Source organism: Myxocyprinus asiaticus, chromosome 13 (assembly GCF_019703515.2).
Source record: "Myxocyprinus asiaticus isolate MX2 ecotype Aquarium Trade chromosome 13, UBuf_Myxa_2, whole genome shotgun sequence".
Taxonomy (NCBI): domain Eukaryota; kingdom Metazoa; phylum Chordata; class Actinopteri; order Cypriniformes; family Catostomidae; genus Myxocyprinus; species Myxocyprinus asiaticus.
Window position 1 is genome coordinate 44,629,942 of NC_059356.1, and position 20,052 is coordinate 44,649,993.

General features: G+C 36.6%; 2 protein-coding genes across 2 annotated transcripts; both read left to right on the forward strand.

Moving 5' to 3' along the window:
- Positions 1 to 748: 748 nt before the first annotated feature.
- Positions 749 to 7,510, forward strand: LOC127450262 (hsp70-binding protein 1-like). The gene is made up of 8 exons (XM_051714220.1): positions 749 to 887; positions 1,414 to 1,533; positions 1,721 to 1,925; positions 3,934 to 4,158; positions 5,365 to 5,520; positions 5,610 to 5,706; positions 5,960 to 6,071; positions 6,984 to 7,510. Exons 2-8 carry the CDS (start codon positions 1,414 to 1,416, stop codon positions 7,062 to 7,064), a joined length of 996 nt encoding a protein of 331 aa, XP_051570180.1. The 5' UTR covers positions 749 to 887; the 3' UTR covers positions 7,065 to 7,510.
- Positions 7,511 to 9,225: 1,715 nt separating this feature from the next.
- Positions 9,226 to 19,737, forward strand: pglyrp6 (peptidoglycan recognition protein 6). Its single transcript, XM_051714197.1, has 5 exons — positions 9,226 to 9,367; positions 15,303 to 16,127; positions 17,075 to 17,285; positions 19,194 to 19,488; positions 19,603 to 19,737. Exons 1-5 carry the CDS (start codon positions 9,283 to 9,285, stop codon positions 19,615 to 19,617), a joined length of 1,431 nt encoding a protein of 476 aa, XP_051570157.1. The 5' UTR covers positions 9,226 to 9,282; the 3' UTR covers positions 19,618 to 19,737.
- Positions 19,738 to 20,052: the final 315 nt, after the last annotated feature.

The window sequence follows — 20,052 nt, forward strand, 5'->3', positions numbered from 1 at the left end:
ACGCATGTGCAAGATGGCGCAAGGAAGGATCAAGTGTAATCGAGCTTGAAATCAAAAGGAGGAAAGGAAAGGAGACTGCTAATGTCAAGATTTATAGCGAAAAAGGAATAATTTTTTTAGTCTGCGCTCACCCAAAACCATTTGGATCGCTTCAGAAGACATGGATTATACCACTATGGATTACATTTATGCTGCATTTATGTCCTTTTTGGAGCTTGAAAATGTGGTCAGCATTCACTTGCATTGTATGGACAAACAGACATCATATCACCATCAAAATATCTTCATTTGTGTTATGTAGTAGAAAAGAAAAATTCATCTGTGTTTGAGACGTCATAAGGGTGAGTAAATGATAAGAGAATTTTCATATTTGGGTGAACTGTCCCTTTAAAACAGTTGATTACCATGAGAGAGGGGCAGGAGATGAATTACATAAAACCACCCATTAATGAATGTGCCTTAAAAGATTTTTAATCAATATTTCAAAAATAATTGTATTGTTAATATCCCTAAAACATATGAGAAGAAACAATTTTTAATTTCAAATGAACAAATATATATATTTTTATTAATTAAAATACTTTGAAGACTTTTGCTCTTCTTTTATTGTTGTTTTTTCTGCTGTAGTGCTCTTGTAATAATTTTTTTATTACATTTATCATTTAGTTTTATTTTTCACGTTGTTACTCTGTGCATGCGGACTTCTGGATATCATTACGGTAAAGCGTAATGACGTCATTGCACGGCGACGGGTTTCTTCGCGCACGCTGCTGTTCTGCAGGATCTGGAAACTTCTGGATCCGCACCGGTGTGTTTGTGCTACAGGAACATTTTGACACCTATCACTTCTACATCAACAAAACCTGGGCATCTATTATTTTCACAAGGTAAGACAATGACGTAAGTGAAAAATAACAATTATTTTCGGGATATTTATTTAATTTATCATAATTACAGACATACCATTAGTCTTACAGTAGTTATAGACCAGTGTCTCATAGCTAAACAAAAAAAAAAATATTGAAATTATTTTAGTCAAGCTATAAAATGTAAAAACACAAGACTAATGGTATGTCTGTAATTATGATAAATTAAATAAATATCCCGAAAATAATTTTTATTACTGTTTTCAACGATACTGAAGCCTGTAGAGACGTAACGAGAGTGTAGTTACCACCAAAAAAAAAATAAAAAATAAATTAATCAATAAATGAAACAACCCTGAACAAATAGATGTGATTATTCTGTCAACAAGAGGACTGTGTTAAATGTGATTTTGTGTGCCAATATGATTGGTCATTCTTTACATGTTTTTCCAAGTTATCTTGGAATGTATTTATCCGGCATAATTATAAAGCATGATTATTGATGAAAATTATAATGTAGAATATCACATGATCTCTCTTTCTCTAGATGGCAGAAGGCAGGCGTAACCGGCGTCACCCCAGTAATTTACAGGGTGTGCTTCAGATGGCTGTGGAGGCTGGATCTGCGTCTGAGGGTCCGGCTCCATCAGAGCCTATGACACAGGAGGTGAGTAGGCCACATGTACTGTACTCATGTCATACAGTCCTTTATGCATCCTGATGTCTCAATACAAGGCAATTAAGCAAATGTGCTTATTGCTGTGTATTAGTTATCCGGTTGAGACTACGCATTAGACTCAGTTTACAAATGTCTAAACTCTCCTGTCTTTCTTCACCTTTCTTAATTTCTGTAGAGAATGGAGTTTTTGAGAGGAGCTCTGGCAGAAGTGTGTAAAGGACAGATGGATGAGGTAGAACAGATGAAACAGTGTTTGGAAGTGCTGACCAGAGATAAAAGCAGAGAAAGTGGGAGTGAGGAAGAGGATGATGAGGAGGATGAAAGAGAGGAGGCTCTGGAAATGCTCTCAGAGCTCTGCGAGAACCTGGACAATGCAAGAGGTATGTGTATGTGTGCATATGCATCGCATCAGGACAGATTAGCATTCACACTGAAAATGGGATGTGGTTAGATGTCGACCGATATATCGGTTTTGCAGATTAATCGGCACAGATAACAGATTTCTGGAACTATCGGTTATCGTCAGAAATCCACACCGATAGTTTTTCCCTGTTGCGTCCGGTGCTGGAGCGGCTGGGAAGGGTCCACTGTCGTTATACAGTATGAGAGCGGCCTCTAGAGGAGAAATAAAAACTATAACTTCACTGATGTCTTGTGGTGTTTGTTTTGACACATGAGACTACACTCTGCATAGAGCAGAACGAACACTTCAGATGCGGATTTAAAACATCAACGAAAAGGTATGTATACTGTACACGTTGTCATATGATTATAAAGTAATTAATTTGTTGACTAGATGCTGCATTAGTAGAGAACAGTACGTTTGCTGACAAGGCTGAGAGGACGCTAACATTAAAGCTAACCTCAAGCGGTTAAAACAGTGTGACAAAAATGCACGCAAGTCCTACCCAAATGTTTAAATGTCACGATTGTTACCATCTATTACCATCTATTTGCATTAGTTTATATCCAGCTGGTCACGATTATGCATTCGTTAGCTAAGTTGCATATTTAAAGCTAGTGACGTGAGAAAGCAAATTAATATCTTCATGCAGCCGAGAGAAATGTATAAACAAATCAGAAACGCATCTGATTTCAAATCAATTTTTTTATCCTCACTGTAATACGATGACTAGATCGATCACATTCTTGCACTGAAAAAGGCTAAACACAGCGCAACAAATACAGTTTAACAGAAAGCAGGTGTCTCAACATGCGTGTAAAGTTCTTTTTAATTAGACACATCATCTAAAAAACACGAGACGCTGAATAAACAAAAACAAAGTGAAACAAAGACGTTCGTCTTGTGCGCGTTTACATTGAAAAACAAATTAATGGTTGCAGAAGCGTTCGGGATGAACAGCCCCTTACAGCTGGTGGAGGTCTTTTGCCATTGCGTCTTGCTCTCTTATAAGTGTTTCTTAGATTAAGCAATGAGTTGTTTAAATGCTTTGTCAGGAAAGATATTCAACTTGGAAACGTGTGTCTCGAGATTTTTGCGTTCGGTTCCATTCTGTTGTGTTTTGTCTGTTTGAACAGCCCCTGGCCTGGCCTCATAGTCTGAGCCGCTTCACCATTGAGTTCAACCGTATACCTCTGCTATCTGTGAATATTGCCACTCTGCATACAACTGTACTGAATCTGAAAAACATTGTGGTATTTCACTGTTATTATGAAACTTGTGTCTGGAGTAGTAGGAATCAGTGCAAGTGTAACACCATGTGAACTGTCTATTGAAGCGTTTTCCCCCCTCATTTTACATTTGACTTGACATTTGAGAATATGGACCGACTAAAACGTACTTTTTATTTATTTATTTTATGCACATAAGTTGAAAATTATAAACTTTTTTTTTAACAGCCAGGATTGGAATGTTCTTTGCAATAATATAACGGTGCTGAATGGTTTATGTATTTATTGCGCCCTCTTGTGGACTAAGAAAACAACATCAATTTAAAAATCATCTGACTTCAAAATTTGAATATTAGTTCATATATATTAATATTTATATATTTATTCCATTTTAAAAAGTACAATACATTTTCATGGTTCAGTCAGTACTGTTTATTTTTGTAATAAAGCACTATTTTACTTGTGTTATTGTTTCATTTAGTATCAATTAGAAAAACTATCATTGATTAATCAGTTATCAGCAGGTACTGCCCAACTTAGTTATCGGTATCGGTAGAATCCACTATCGGTCAACCTCTAGATGTGGTCACATCATGTGTTTCTAACTATCTATGAATGTGATATCCAATCATAAGATGTTCGGACTCTGTTTTTACACTTGTATTTAGTGCTGTCTACTTATGATTGGATTACCGAGACGGATGTAAACATCGGCTTTTGAGTGTGTTTTTGAGTGTGTTTGTGTGTGTTTTGCAGATCTTATGAAGCTGGGCGGTCTGGACTTGTGTTTGTCGAGGTGTCTCTGTCATTCTGAGGCAGGTATTCGCTGGAGAGCAGCTCAGCTCATTGCCAGCTGTGCCCAGAATATGCCTGAGGTGCAGTGCTACCTGCTCAACCAGGGGGCGCTACTGAAACTCCTACAACTCGCAGATCACGACGCAAACAGCACAGTTCGAGTCAAAGCAATCTACGCTGTGTCTTGTGAGTATGATGGAGTCCATTAAAGGGATAGTTCACCTAAAAACCCTCATCTCGCCCTCATGCCATCCCAGATGTGTATGACTTTCTTTCTTCAGCAGAACACAAATTAAGATATTTAGAAGCATATTTCAGCTCTGTAGGTCCTCACAATGCAAGTGAATGGTGACCAGCTCCAAAAAGCACATAAAGGCAGCATAAAAGTAATCCATATGACTCCAGTGGTTTAATCAATGTCTTCTGAAGTGAGAACAGACCAAAATGTGACTCCTTTTTCACTTTAAATCTTGACATCAGCACTCTCCTAGGTGATCAGGATTTCAAGCTCGATTACACTTCCTATTGCGCCATCTAGCACTCTGCGTATGCGTCAAACACTAGGAAGTGTAATCAAACTTGAAATCATGATCGTGCCTAGAGACTGCAATGGCAAGATATACAGTGAAAAAAGTTAAATTTTTGTCCGTTCTCACATAAAACCGATTGGATCGCTTCAGAAGACATTGATATTAAACCACTGGAGTCGTATGGATTACTTTTATGCTGCCTTTATGTGCTTATTGGAGCTTCAAAGTTTTAGTCACTATTCACATGCATTGTGTGGACCTACAGAGCTGAAATATTCTTCTAAAACTCTTAATTTGTGTTCTGCAGAAGAAAGTCATACACATCTGGGATGGCATGAGGGTGAGTAAATGATGAGAGAAGTTTCATTTTTGGGTGAACTATTCCTTTTTCATCATGTGTATATGCTGAATTGCAATATAATGCCAATTACTGTGTGACAGAAAAACCAAGATAAAAGTCAGAATTAAAGTGATAGTTCATGTAAAAATTACAATTCTGTCATGTACTAACCCTCATGTCGCTCCAAACATGTACGACTTTATTCTGTGGATCAGAATGCAGTTTGAGAGCTGCAGCATTGGGGAAGATTTTCAGTGAATAACGACTTCAATATCTGTCCATTCTATTAAACTATCGGATGACTTCAAAAGGTTTAAATATACTGTATAGTGCACAAGTTTTTTATTTTATTTTTTGAGCTCAACAGCCTTAGTCCCCATTCACTTTCTTTGTATGGAAAAGAGCAGTGTGGAATATGTTGCTCAATATCACCTTTTGTGTTCCATGGAAGAAAGAAAGTCATGCAGGTTTGGAACAACATCAGGGTGAGTAAATGATGATGGTAACTCTTGTCTTTCTCAGGTTTAGTGAGGGAACAGGAAGCAGGTCTGCAGGACTTCCTGTCACATGATGGCTTTTCAGTGCTGATGAGGGGGATGCAGTCAGACAGTGACAAACTGAGAACTAAATCGGCTTTCCTTCTGCTCAACCTTCTGACCAGTCACCCAGAACACAAAGGTACCGCTGACTCTGGAAGCACTCTGTTAGAACATCATGAGACTAGTTTCTTTGTACTTGCTCTAAATGTCTCTCTCTCTTTCTTACAGATACAGTGTTGTCTATGGGGATGGTTCAGCAGCTGGTGTCAGTTCTTCTGTCCCCTCATTCCTCTGTACATGAACACGTTCTTGGCACCCTCTGCTGGTTAGTAAAGTTGTTGCTTATGTTCACCACATAGAATTCCATTAACATACTGAGAGTTATTGAGGTGATGCAATGAGTAATCCTGCTTTGGGTTCTTTTGGAACTATTATCTGTCCATTTTGCAGGAAATATACAAAATAGCTGGCTGAAATGTCTTGTAAGCGTGCTGTTGTACTGAATATAAGTACGGCTGTTATTATCTGGGGCTGAATATACAGTACGTTACCGTTTCTGAATTTTTTATTTTTTTTAGTCTGGTTGAGGACTCTCCCCGTGGCGTGAGTGATTGCAGAGAACCATCGCTGGCATTGGAGGAGCTACTCAACCAGAGAGTGCAGGACCTAAGGGGACGAGAGGAGAGCCTGGTAAATTCATTAAATCATTTCTTTACCACTGGTTTCTGTTTGCATGTTACCAAAGAACACAAATGTTTGTCTTATCTTGCTCTGCCTCTGAAACGACTTTCCTTTTCTGCTGACGTCATCTAGGCCGCGTGCAGAGATGTGAGCCATGTTGTTAACTAATAGTGAAATGGCTATTTTGACTTTGTTTTAGACAACTGCCGTAGATAATACAGACTTTATAATTTAGTTCTGATTGTTTGCTCTACTCTGGTATGGAACACTTACTTTTCACAATCCAGTCATTTAGCAGACTATTCAAATAAAGTCCTGTCCTATTTTTGTTAATGTAGATTACCAAAAAAATATAATTTACAACCCTCCTTTTCTTTAAAAAAAAAAAAAGCAAGAATGGAGGTTACAGTGAGGCACTTACAATGCAAGTGAATGGGGCCAATTTTTGGAGGGTTTAAAGGCAGAAATGTGAAGATAATTATTTTATAAAAGCACTTACATTAATTCTTCTGTTAAAACTCATGTGTTATTTGAGCTGTAAGTTGTTTAAATCGTCGTTTTCACAGTCATTTTAGTGTTTTAGGCGCTACGTTGTCATGGCAATGAAGTTATAAAATTGCATATAGCTTTACACAGAAAAGGTTAGTAAGTTATTTTATCACACTTACATATTGTTTATGTCTTGTGGCTATACTTTTGAAACAGTTAGTATTCTAATATTTAAAGATTGGCCCCATTGACTTCCATTGTAAGTGCCTCACTGGAACCCAGATTTTTGCCTTTTTTTAAAAAGGAGGGACGAGTCTAAATTAATTATTGTGGTAATCAGCATTATGTTACAAACGCTGTCGATTTAACTTATTTTGTATTGAACCCGGAATATTCCTTTAATGCTTGATGGCACTGATTTTTGTTTTGCAGGAGGAGTTGGAATTTTGTGAACGTTTACGAGCAGCTTGTTTCCAAGGGCAACCACAGAAGGACAATGGAATGGATCGCTGAGAACTTATTGGTCAATAATGATTCCTGCTACACAGTAATAGGCCAGCACAAAAGAGTTTGTATTCCCTCTCTGTTTAAGAGAGAAATAATGAACTAGAAATAGAATGGATCAAAACAAAAAACTATTCAAACTATATGAATACTCAGAGTTCAGTTTGGCCAGCTATATGTGGATGTGCGTACTTACTGTACACATACCATGAATGCCGATGGTTTTCATCCATACACACTCTTTGTGTTATAATATGAATATGTACATTTTGTATAATATATTTGCTTTTGTAAAATATATTGTCTAGGATTAAGTTTTGATCCTGCAAATTTTCAAATGAACAACTATACGAATGCTAACCCACAAATACAAAACAATAGTGTAGAACTTCACATCAACATTTAAAATGTTTTAGAATTAAAATAAATGTGAGATGTCTACACCAATATATAGATTCAAGGTTCTGTTTTTTTTTCCTGATCAATTAAAAAATGGTAGTTAGTTTGAAGGTTTCAAGGCATAAAAACAGAATGTAGCCTCTTCTCTATGTGCTTGTCATATTTTAATTTAAGGTGTTTACAGATCTTAAATCATGAGTCACATACAGTAAGTGAGGTTCACTCATGAGGAGCCATTCACAGTTTTAAACTCGGCATAAAAATGAAAATTGACCCTAGTTACTTTCACCCAAAAATTAATAGTTCACCCAAAAATGAAAATTCTCTCATCGTTTATTCACCCTCATGCCAACTCAGATGTGTATGACTTTCTTTCATCTGTTGAACACAAACAAAGATTTTTGAAGAATATCAGCTCTGTTGGTCCATACAATGCAAGCGAATGGTGACCAAAACGTACATAAAGGCAGCATAAAAGTAATCCATAAGACTCCAGTGGTTCAATCCATGTGTACAGATGCAATATGATAGGAATGGGTGAGAAACAGATCAATATTTAAGTCCTTTTTTACCACTTTTCATGCTTCAGTCAATTCCTGAATCCATAAAACTTGATCCCATGGTTCCCGGTCACATTATCTAAAGGTAACATAATGAAAAGGACAGAAGTCCTCAAATGGAACTTGTGGAACAACACAAGTTAATGGGACACTATTTCGATGATAGATTTGTGAGAGCAATCAAATCTATTTATTTATCAATTATGATTTAAACCAGTGGTTCTTAAACTTTTTGCAAGTGCGACCCCCTTTTAAGAATGACAATATTTCGCAATATTGTCAAAAAAACCCAACAACAGGTCTCTTAAACGCAGGGTATGAGTTATGTTTAACCACGTAGCTCGTGTGGTTTTTGTTGGAAAAAATCCAGTGGCTTTGTTTGTATTGCTTCATGTTTAGTTTTTAGGTGCCTAAGCATCTTGGACGGTTTAAGGTTCTACTTCACTAACACGTCGCCGCAAATCACACACTGTGGTCTGAGAGATGCTATATTCCAAGTACTTTTCATCATATTTCCTGCTTTTGGCTTTCTTTTCTTTTGACTCCGTTTCTGTTGGACACTTTTTAATGTCAGCACCAGTTAGAAATATCTCCATGACTAATCTGCTGTCCAACTAAGATGACTACAAATGTACGAATTACTAGATTAGACGTCTTCTTATAAGCAGTAATTAGTTTATATCAAGTCGCCGGTAGGTGGTGCCATCATGCAAGTATTTTTTACTTCACTTGTTCAAAATAAAAGTTTTCCTGTGACCCCTTTGGGACCCCCTGGGGGGTCAGGACCCCCTCAGGTTAAGAACCACTGATTTAAACTATTACAAAAACATCCATGGAAAACCTTGTCAACTCTAAATTTGGTGAATGGAAATAGTTTTATAAGCTGTATCAAAGGCTGCAATGATACCAAGTTCAAAATAGAAGCATTATGTTTATCAGCACACAGTGTTATGACATTCACAACAAGAACCAGTATCCCCCTCCATACAATAGATCTTTGGGAAAGTGACATTTTTCCAGTAGGAATTTGTGAAGATTCTTGACACATTATTTCTTTGTCTGTTATTGGTTTTGGTCATTTTAACTGAGACTTGAAAGTTTGGGACACACTGCAAGCAGCTGTCGCTTTCTCAAAGCTAGATTGACAAGATTGACCTTTATAATGGAACACTGTTTATCAGTAGTTCTTGCGTAAGTGTTCGCATGTATTTGTGCATATAAGGTGCAGTGCGCACCCATAACCGTACTAAATTTACAGATAATCTTCAATGGTCCTCAGTTCTTTTCGAATGGATTGGCACTTGGGATTGCTTGTTTCCTTGCTTGTGGTGTCAGCTGGTTGCCTTACTGATGGTAGGTCATATATTAGATGCTCAATACATTATGCAACTAAATAATTACTGGTGATTTACTCTTCACTATAAAAAAGCACAGCATTATTTCAAAGTTTTATTTAAAGGTGATGTGTGTAACTTTTTCAGTGTTAAAATTAGGCTGTCGATTTAACACGTTCATTTAGTGTGATTAATTATATGAAAAATAACGCATTAAAAATGATACGCAATTAATACATTCTGTAATAAGGAATCTCCCTACCTTCCGACCAATTCAAGCTTTACGTACCACCTAGATGTGGCAGTAGGGGGCAGTCAACGCTCCAGCAGTTCTGGCAACAAACGCCTCGTCAAACCAACAAGAGGAACCTTCCACAGATGCACTTTTGCACACGAAGACAGCTGGACAGAGCACAACAGAATGAAAGGATCTAGAGACGCGTTTTTTAATATTTCAAACGACCATAAATTTAACTTGACACAGCGTCCTAAAAACACATCGCTTATGACTAGAGACCAGGGGTGTAAAGTAACGAATTACAAATACACACGTTACTGTAATTAAGTTGTTTTTCCCAGGAATTGTACTTTTTAATTAGTTTAAAAATTATATACTTATACTTGAGTACATTTTAAGTGTTGTAACTGTAATTTTACTGCACTATATTCCCACCATCTGTGTTCGATACTTCCCTTTCCTGATTTTATTTTTATCCATCAAGGTCATTGACTAGGGAGAGTCTTGTGACTCCCATCAAATCAAATCACACATAAAAAAAACTTGAACGGCAGCTGTAAATCGTGCGGCAACTGTTATGGATGTGGAAGATGCCTTAAGCGTAGTTCAACACCTGAACATCCACGGCTGCACCTGAAGGGCTTTTTGCAGTGAAAAAGGCCAATTGCTTGATATCGTGTCATGTGAGTTTAGCTTGCTCAAGCCAGATATCAGCATTAATTCTGCCTCTAATTTGAAAAAACATCGAGGTAAATTTCATACTTCTGCTTACTAGATTCTGTGTCTATCCACCTTATTCCTACGCCCCCTGATGCTTTGCGCAAAATGTGGGAGGTACTTCCGCTAAGAAGTAAACACTGTTGTAGTTGTATCGTACGTTTATTAATTTTTCCGTTGAGGTGTTGATCAGTCATTCATACTTTTTAGATGTGTGAGCAACAGCCTGATGGAGCTTAATAAGAACAATATATGAATAGCCATTCCACCTTTAATAGAGAGTTGGGAGGATGATTTATAGAAGTGGCCTCAGGATGTATGTAGAGCTACGAACCGCACGTTAACCCTGAGCCCTGTAAGGACATTGTAATGTGCTCTAGCTGAAATGACTTGAGCAAAACATAATACAGTACTCACTAAGACCTTGTTTATAGCTGGTATTTGTTTTGTTCAATGATTAAAAATAAAATGACTCACTTTTAGTCTGGCATCTCAACATGTCTCTATTTATTGGCTGATCGCACATTACATGTTGGTCTTGTACGTTTGTTTCTCAAACCATTTGTAACATTTGCTGTAACACAGTTCCATCTACTGGATTCTTGAACAACAACAGGTATTGTAATTAATGCATATCATCACAGTAATAACATGTACTGTATCTTGGGTGATCCGATGACGTGGTCAGGTGAGACACATCGCTGTTGGTCGCACAAATGCATCTCCTGTGAGCACTTGTGATCGGTTTTCGAGGGGAGGGTTTCATGATGACATATAGCATCACTACATCATAAATTAACAAACCAGAAAAATGCCACAAATGACAAAGAAGCATGGAATAATGGCGCACCAGATACAGCAAAAAATTTCATCTATTGTAAGCGCACATGAAAACACTGAAGAAGATCCGTAAAGATCTGGTACATGTATATGTAAGCTCTTTTTCAAATTTTCTGATCACTTGTCATCGGATCATCCGAATCACATTCTAATACCAGCTGCAAACGGGATCTAAATGACCGCTGCATTAGCGAATGCTACAGAACGACTTCCGGTGGAAGTTCATCCCACATATAGTTCCCCCAGTAAGACCCCCAGGACTAAGGTGGATAACGTAGCCTGTAATTTAGCTATCACTGAGATTAATGCAATGTTATCAATAGGGCTGGGTGATAAAACTATCTCGATGTTTGTCTGAAAAAAAGAGATGTCCTCGATATCAATGATAAATTGTGGCTTAATGTACTAAAACTGTGATATTTGAAGACCAAATTCTGCATCATCAATTTCTTGCTGGCCAGGGTTTGGTTATCATCAATAACGTGCATACTAAATTTGGTCTTCAAATATCACTGTTTTAGTACATAAAGCTACATTAAGCGTTTTTCACGTTAAGTGTTTTAGAATGTCCCATGATCATTTCACCAAGTAAAATAAAAAGATACTTAAATACAATAAACATGTGGGCAACTCTCGCTCAAAACGGGACGCATGCTCTCAAAAAAACAATGCTGTTCAACATTTGCAAATCTATTATAAAGCCACACAGCTCCGCCTCTGTTCATTCATATTCTGCTTTTGCAGATGTGTTATATCAAGAGAGAAACAATACCGGAGTTTGAGTAATCAACTCATTTGGCCAGTAACATTTATTTATTTAGAAAATGCAGCATAATATGGTTAAATTTGTATTGTAAGAATGATATTCTGATGCTCGCTGACGATGTAAGTGACGTGAGCAAATAAAACTGTCAATTAAACATTTGCGACTGACATCTTCTGTCCAGTGATGGTTCTAGAGGGGAGCCTGACCCCTTATGTGCGCTCCCCCCTACTCACAGAACACCTGACTGAATTAAAGGTTATTGATCATAATTGCTGAAATGCTCCAGCACCTGAAATATGATGCATTTTGATAATATTACACTAGGGAAATACCTGATAAAACTTCAAAACTTATTTTTACAAAGGTTCACCATCTTATAATATCATTGCCGTTCTATCAGAAATACATTAAAAGTATGTTTATTTTCTGACCATTTCATCTTATGGACGAATCTTCCATAAATAGGAAGTTTGTTGCTTTTTATTACAAAGGTTCTTAAGACTTGTACATTGCCAAAAAACATTGAGGACATACAAAAATAACACAGGTTAATGAAAATGAAGTAAATTTGCCGTATTCATGAAACATGAGCAGAACAAAATGTGTGCAAATCGTTAGTAAAACAATTATTGTATAAACTGTGGCATTTATTTAAATGGGACAATTTACATAAGCATGCATTTACACACACATTTGTTTTGCTCATTGCTACTTACAGAAATAGTTCACTCAAAAATGAAAATTCTCCCATCATTTACTCACCCTCATGCCATCCCAGATGTGTATGACTTTCTTTCTTCTGCAGAACACAAATTCAAGTTTTCAGAAGAATTTCTCCGCTCTTTTGGTCCATATAATGCAAGTGAATGGGTGCCAACATTTTTAAACTCCAAAAATCACATAAATCAGCATACAAGTAGCCTAATCCATGTGACTCCAGTGGTTTAATCCATAACTTCAGAAGTGATATGATAGGTGTGGGTGAGAAACAGATACATTTTTAAGTCCATTTTTACTAGAAATTATTCTCCCTGCCCAGTAGGTGGTGATATACATGAAGAATATGAATCACCAGAAACACAAGAAGAAGAATGTGAAAGTTAAAGTGGAGATTGACTGAGCAGGGAGGAGAATTTACTGTTTTTCAGCCACACTGATCATATCACTTCTGAAGACATGGATTATACCACTGGAGTCTTTTGGATTACTTTTATGTCTCTTTAATGTGATTTTTGGAGCTACAAACGTCTGATCACCATTCACTTGCATTGTATGGACCAAAAGAGCTTCTAAAAATCTTAATTTGTGTTCTGCTGAAGAAGAAAGTCATACACATCTGGGATGGCATGAGGGTGAGTAAATGATGAGAGAATTTTTATTTTTGGGTGATTTATTCCTTTAAAGCCCGATATGGTCTCTGCACCAAACAACTTTACCCATCCCTGCTCTTCCTCCTCTATTGTGCAGGGCATGACGTGCAAACTGACCCTGCCTTTTAGCATTTTTTGCATTCCTTGCATTGTTTTGAACATGTTTTATGCACAACAATAACTCGCACTTTCGGCATTAAGGGAAATTTAGACCCTGCACATAAACTGATTTTAATGTAATTATTTCATACATTACGAGTTAAAATGGTGATCAGTGTATTGAAAATAACTTTTTAATCTTTTAATTTCTGTAATCATGTCACCCTTTTATTTTTTTGGAATCAGATTCATGTAGAATTTAGTAGTTTACAGTATCATAGATAAGTGATGTATTTTAAAAGTTGACAGACAAAAACACCTTAAAAAAAAAACAAAAACAAAAAACAGCTATAAATGGGAATGTAAATTACGGTATGTGTGCTACATTTTGTAATTGCAGCATACAGTGTTTATTATAGTGGGGCATAGCTTTCGCAATCAATACAGGTACTTTTACTCTACACACACTACATTTTTTGGGAAGTTACAGTACTTTTACTTGAGTATGATTTTTCAGTACTCTTTCCACCCCTGCTAGGGGTGCTCAAAACTAGTGAAATGTGACGCAAGGAAATTGAGACGCTTCAAAAGCATCCGTCTGGCGCATGAGTACATAGACCAACAGGTAAAAATAGCTCAGATGGAAGTAGGCTAATAATAATGTTCAATGATATGAAGAAAATATATATATTGACATTTGAGCCACTTTTTGTATTGTAGAAATGCTTAACTTGTCTGCTTATGCAATATACTGTATGTATAAAGCATTTTATGTATTTTAAATATCTAAATTACAATATTAATTAAAAAATCTATTATTTCATATATGTAATATATACTAAATTATATTTATTTGGGGGTCTTTTTTACTTAATATTGATTTGGGATTAATTCGATTTATTTATCGGCACATCATGTTATTAATTTGATTAAAACATTTAATTGGTTGACAGCCCTAGTTATAATGCTACCTTCTATCCTAGTTTATTATACAGATAATACTATAAGTAAAAGCCATTTGAATGTTGATTCCCTCCAAAACTGTAAGCACTGTGATGCTATGAAAACTTCCTCTGTCTGTTTGTGCATCCCGACCAGCCCAACACAGCAACACTGACTCAATAAAATAGTGTTAGTTTTGTGCTTGCCCCACCAATGGGTAACATGATCACACGAGAAGTCAGCATGTTGTTTCCTAGAGTTCAAGTACCCTTGGATCAGCCACATTATGCTGACTCACTGACAAGCACCATCTCCTGTCAGACATCTTTACATCATCTCCAAGACAATGCATTTACCTTTCCTTGTGGCATGATTGAAAGCATGTTGCATTAGCAGCACGGGAAACCCGGGTTTGAATCCCACCTTGAAACCAGACAGTAATCAATTTTGCATAATCAGTGATGAGCGTGATTCGAAGGTTGCATTTTTACCTATAACATTACATTTTTACTCCACTCATGGTTAGGTTTAGGCTTGGGGGTATAGTTTATAAAATATGCATTCCTCTTCACTGTATTACAGCCCGTACAGCTGAAAACAACTCATTTCACAACTCGCTTTTGGCACCTCTCAGTGGACATTACACCTTGAAAATGGAGCTCACACGTGCACGTACGCCCAATAACACTTATCGCTTTGGCCACTGGGGGCAGTGTTTCAAATTTCAGTAAGCACAGACCGATTTTAGCTAAATAAAAGTCAACCTACTCTTTCCGATTTCACTGTGAGATCAGTCTGTAATGGAAGACGGGGAAAGAAGTGTAGGGGAAACCTATTTGAAAACAGTTTATTTTTGCAATACCATTTGGTTACTCTAGTAGTGCAGAAAAATTACACACTTCACTTTTAATAAATATGGTTGAGGTATCATTGCTTTAAACATGTCGAAATGTCCTTTTACTTTCTCTGATGCTTGCATTAGCCACTAGCACAAGGCACATGAATGACTTTATCAAAGCTGTGGAGAGTATTGAAGCCGAGAATCCGGGGCTTTCAATGCTGGATGTCGTGAAAGGTCTACGTAAGGTTGCTGGCTTGGAAACCGACCTCATCAAGCATTACCTTGGCAACCTCAATGATGTAAATGGCTTTGTGACAAGCTCCTCAGTCACTTCATACATAAAAAAGGTGATTAATCACAAGGTATCAGAGTTGGGTGAGGAGGATGGTGTGGTTCTCACCTTAGATGGGTCAAATGTGGCTTTGGCCCCGATGCTCCTTGGACTTGAAGTTGGGCTACAGTCCACCAACAAACGACAAATCCAAGGCCTGTACGCCTTAACCTTGACTGAAAACCTGGTTGCTTCTTTTGCACATCATGCCAGTTATGAGCACCCCACTGTTTCCCTGGGCACTAAAGGTTTTTGGGATAGCATTAAGTCCCCGAAAGTATACTCTCTTTCTGGTTTATCCTCCTTGGCAACAGACGCCCTCATAATTGGAGGTATAGATGGCCTCATTCTTTGGTCAGAAGTCACCAAGCCGAACCATCAATATGTATCACTAAGTCACTTGCTGAAGAGTTACTACAGCCAACAGCTCAGCAGCGAAGGGTTGGATGCTGCACCCCGTCTGATTAGTCAAAAACGAAGGATGAACTTCAAAAAAGTTGTCAGCTTCCCTTTGCTTAAAAGTCATGTCACACAGGCCTTAACAGTTCATCAGAAATTTAACAAGGAGTCTGAGAGGGAGAGACTGGATGCTATTATGAATGAGGGATTTGAGAAATTGATTCACATATATACGGGTAAGTAGACAATTTTTGAATGACTATATTAGACAAGTCAATATAATATTTGGGAATATCAGTATTACTAAGGCCACAAACAAAATCCGTTTTTGTTAAAAAGTCCAAAACTTCAAATGAATACGGATTAGTGTGGACGTGTACAGTAGTATTGTAACCATATTAGTAGCTGGTGGCCGTGTATTTAAATAATAATGTATTTAAAGGAATAATTCAACCAGAAATTTCAGTTCTCTCATCATTTGCTCACTCTCGCCATCCCAGATGTGTATGACTTTCTTTCTTCAGCAGAACACAAATAAAGACTTTTAGAAGAATATCTCAGTTCTGTTGGTCCATACAATGCAAGTGAATGGTGACCAGAACTCTGAAGGTCCAAAAAGTACATAAAGGCAGCATAAAAGTACTCCAGTGTTTAAATCCAGGTGTGGGTGAGAAACAGATCAATATTTAAGTCCTTTTTTACTATAAATCTCCACTTTCACTTCCACATTCTGGTGTGGAAATAACTTTCACATTCAGCCACCTACTGGTTGGGGCTGGTCAAATGTGGAGATTTATAATGAGGACCAACAGAGCTGAGATTTTCTCCTAAAAATCTTCATTTGTGTTCTGCAGAAGAAAGAAAGTCACACACATCTGGGATGGCATGAGGGTGAGTAAATGATGAGAGAATTTTCATATTTGGGTAAACTATCCCTTTAAAAGATCTATCTCTTTTAAAGTGTGCAGCATTATATCACTAATATAAAAAAGCAGACTTAAAATGGCAACACAAAAAATAACAAATTACATCTTGAACATTGAAGCCTGTTTTTAATACCCCCCAGTTCTGATTATCGTAATGTGGATGAAATGATGTCACAATGAAAAATATATTTATTTTTGTAAAAAATACATGATTTGTGCTTTTTGTTTACATTTTTACTCTTCTTTCCAACGGACAGTCTGTCCCAACATCATTACCAGGTCTCAGTGGGGGGCTGCAGCTTACATCGGAAGTCCCACCTATCTGTCTCTCCCGGTGCCCTACCTGTTCATCCACCACACATATGAGCCCTCCAGGCCTTGCACCACCTTTGAGCAATGCGCCAGTGATATGCGCTCCATGCAGAAGTACCACCAGCAAACTAATGGATGGGATGACATTGGATACAGGTTAGCAATGTTCCAAATGCAAAACTTGTCACTTGGAGTTTAAACTCCAAAATACTGTAATTATATTTCCTACATTGTTTTTTTTTTTCTTTTTTTTTTTTCACTTCAAATATATATATATATATAAACAAACTGCATTAATCATTGGCTGTTGGCTGATTTTTGAAATTGCACAAGGGAGAGCTAATGCTTCTGTTATAGGAATGTTTCAGGTTTAATACTAGTTGAGCTTAATCAAAATATCACAATCGATTACACAAATATTTGAAAATCCAAAATATTCAATATTTTTAATTTCTACAAAAAAAAAAAAAAAAGATTTTTTTTTTTATTGTCCCTCTATTTAAAGAATAAATAAGAATCATTACAGTAAGGCATTAACAATGGAGTGAGGCCATGCCACAAACATTACAATTATCAAGTCATTTTTTTATTTGTACAGTGCGTTTCACAACACATCGTTTCAATGCAGCTTTACAGAAAATTACGCTATAATGTCTGTAATGTCTTAAAGTCCTCATTGAGCTGTTTAAATGTGATTAAAAATCATGCTATAAAAATTATTTGACTTTAGGCCCCCAGTGAGCTATATAGCATAAATATAATGCCAATAATAGTTATCTACGGTATGTGTAATACAAGCTGGATTGGGGAGTAACAGAATACATGTAACGGGATTACGTATTTAAAATACAAAATATAAGTAACTGTATTCCACTACAGTTACAATTTAAATCATTGGTAATTAGAATACAGTTACATTCAAACAGTATTTAGAATACTGAAGAGATTACTTTGCATTTTATTGTCATTTGTTTCATTTAATATTTAGTCCTTTCAGATGGAAAACATTTATACATATAATTTTTCTAGTAAGACCTTTGATATAAGGGCAAAAATCATATTCTTGATAATAATTTTTGTATTGTTTTCCTGTAAAAATATCTAAAAATCCTTAAAACAAGATCAATTTGATTTATCTTGTTTTAGAAACAACACTGCATAAGATATTTCGATTTTTCAGAGAATGTATTTTTAACATGTGTATTTTGTGTTACTGTACTGGCAGAGTTTTTATAGTCAAAACAAGTGAAAAAATCTACCAGTGCTGAAGAAGTAATCCAAAGTATTTAGAATACGTTACTGACCATGAGTAATCTAATGGAATATGTTACAATTATTTTACAGCATGTATTCTGTAATCTGTAGTGGAATACATTTCAAAAGTAACCCTCCCAACCCTGAATACAAGTCATATTACAACTTCATTGTCATGACAACGGAACTCTGAAATCACGGTATTGGATATAACTTTAAACAGATAAGGATAATAAGCGATTTTATCACACTAAAATCATGTTAACACATCATGTTTATGTCTTGTAGCTATAGCCTACTTTTGAAACTATGTGTATTTTAGCGCTTATGGACTGGCCCATTTACTTCCATTGTAAGTGCCTGTAACGTTTCTAATAAATGAGGGACAAGCCCATTTGAAATATATTTTTTTTTTTTATGGTAATCAACATTATGCCACAAATGCTGTTGATTGAGCTTAACTTATAATGAACCCAGGAAATTATTTTAATTGGCCAAGCAGGCATGCAAACCGGCACATGCTGATATTCAAAAAATGGCCAAATATCGGTCAGTTTATTACTCCTTATTATATATTTTTTCATCGTGTTTTATAAATGTTGTTAACTATTGTTTCTTTTGTTTTTTTGATAATATGTTATCAATTTTTTGTGATTTGAAATGTTCCTGAATAATCTTTTAGATAGCATTCTGCACGTTCTTTGTTTTTGTGATTCTGCAACAAAAACACAAAGGTTTTCATGTGTCATTGTCAAATTAATTATTGCACATCTATTTTCATAATCACCAGCACTGTTTGTTCTCCCAAAGTTTTGTTGCAGGTTCTGATGGTAACCTGTATGAAGGCCGTGGCTGGAATTGGGTAGGAGCCCACACTAAAGGGTACAACTCCAGGGGCTATGGCATCAGCTTCATCGGAGACTATACCTCCAGTCTCCCAGTAAAGAGTGCAATGGACATGGTGAGGTACGACTTTACAAAGTGTGCTGTGGATGCAGGGAGACTATCTTCAGCTTACTCCTTATATGGACACAGGCAAGCTGTGTCCACGGAGTGCCCAGGAAATGCCTTCTATCGTGAAATCCAGAACTGGGAGCATTACGAGGTAAGAGGAGAATCAAGATTCTCTCTTCAGACATATTCTCATGGGTTCTCACTTCTTGGTGTCTTAATGAAAATTGTAACTGTCTGTGAATGTACCTCTGATTTTGTGTTACAGAGCTATTTACCTTGATGGCCACAATGATGGACAACTAACTGAGTCCTTGGAAAATAGTACATGTATTAAGTGTTGCATGTAACTCTCATAATAAATGCATACTTTCTTTAAAAATATAATTTAAATTGTCTTTTGATGGGCATATATTTGTTTTAAAGACTTAAAGGTGCACTCAGTCATTTTTTTAATTTGTCATCTAAGACTTACACTGACACCTAGTGGTGTGGATGATGCATCATTCAAATGCAGTAGTTTTCAGTGACTGATGCCATTGTAGAAATTCACTATACTCAGTCAGCCATGATTAATTTAATCCATGAGTGAAAGTGTCCAATAACAGAGCGAGTAGTGTTCGGCTGGTCATGTGATCCTAACATTGAGGAGACCCTCTCCATGTAGATTTAAACAGCTTTTATAAGGTTACTGATATAAGTTACTGAGTCTTTATCG

Bases quoted from the DNA above. Each gene is read 5' to 3' on its own strand.
- pglyrp6 (XM_051714197.1), top strand. From the start codon at position 9,283: ATGGTCCTCAGTTCTTTTCGAATGGATTGGCACTTGGGATTGCTTGTT. The intron at 9,368-15,302 runs GTAGGTCATATA...TGCTTGCATTAG, and splicing joins AGCTGGTTGCCTTACTGATG to CCACTAGCACAAGGCACATG. The intron at 17,286-19,193 runs GTTAGCAATGTT...GTTCTCCCAAAG, and splicing joins TGGGATGACATTGGATACAG to TTTTGTTGCAGGTTCTGATG.
- LOC127450262 (XM_051714220.1), top strand. From the start codon at position 1,414: ATGGCAGAAGGCAGGCGTAACCGGCGTCACCCCAGTAATTTACAGGGT. The intron at 1,534-1,720 runs GTGAGTAGGCCA...TAATTTCTGTAG, and splicing joins CAGAGCCTATGACACAGGAG to AGAATGGAGTTTTTGAGAGG. The intron at 1,926-3,933 runs GTATGTGTATGT...TGTGTTTTGCAG, and splicing joins GAACCTGGACAATGCAAGAG to ATCTTATGAAGCTGGGCGGT.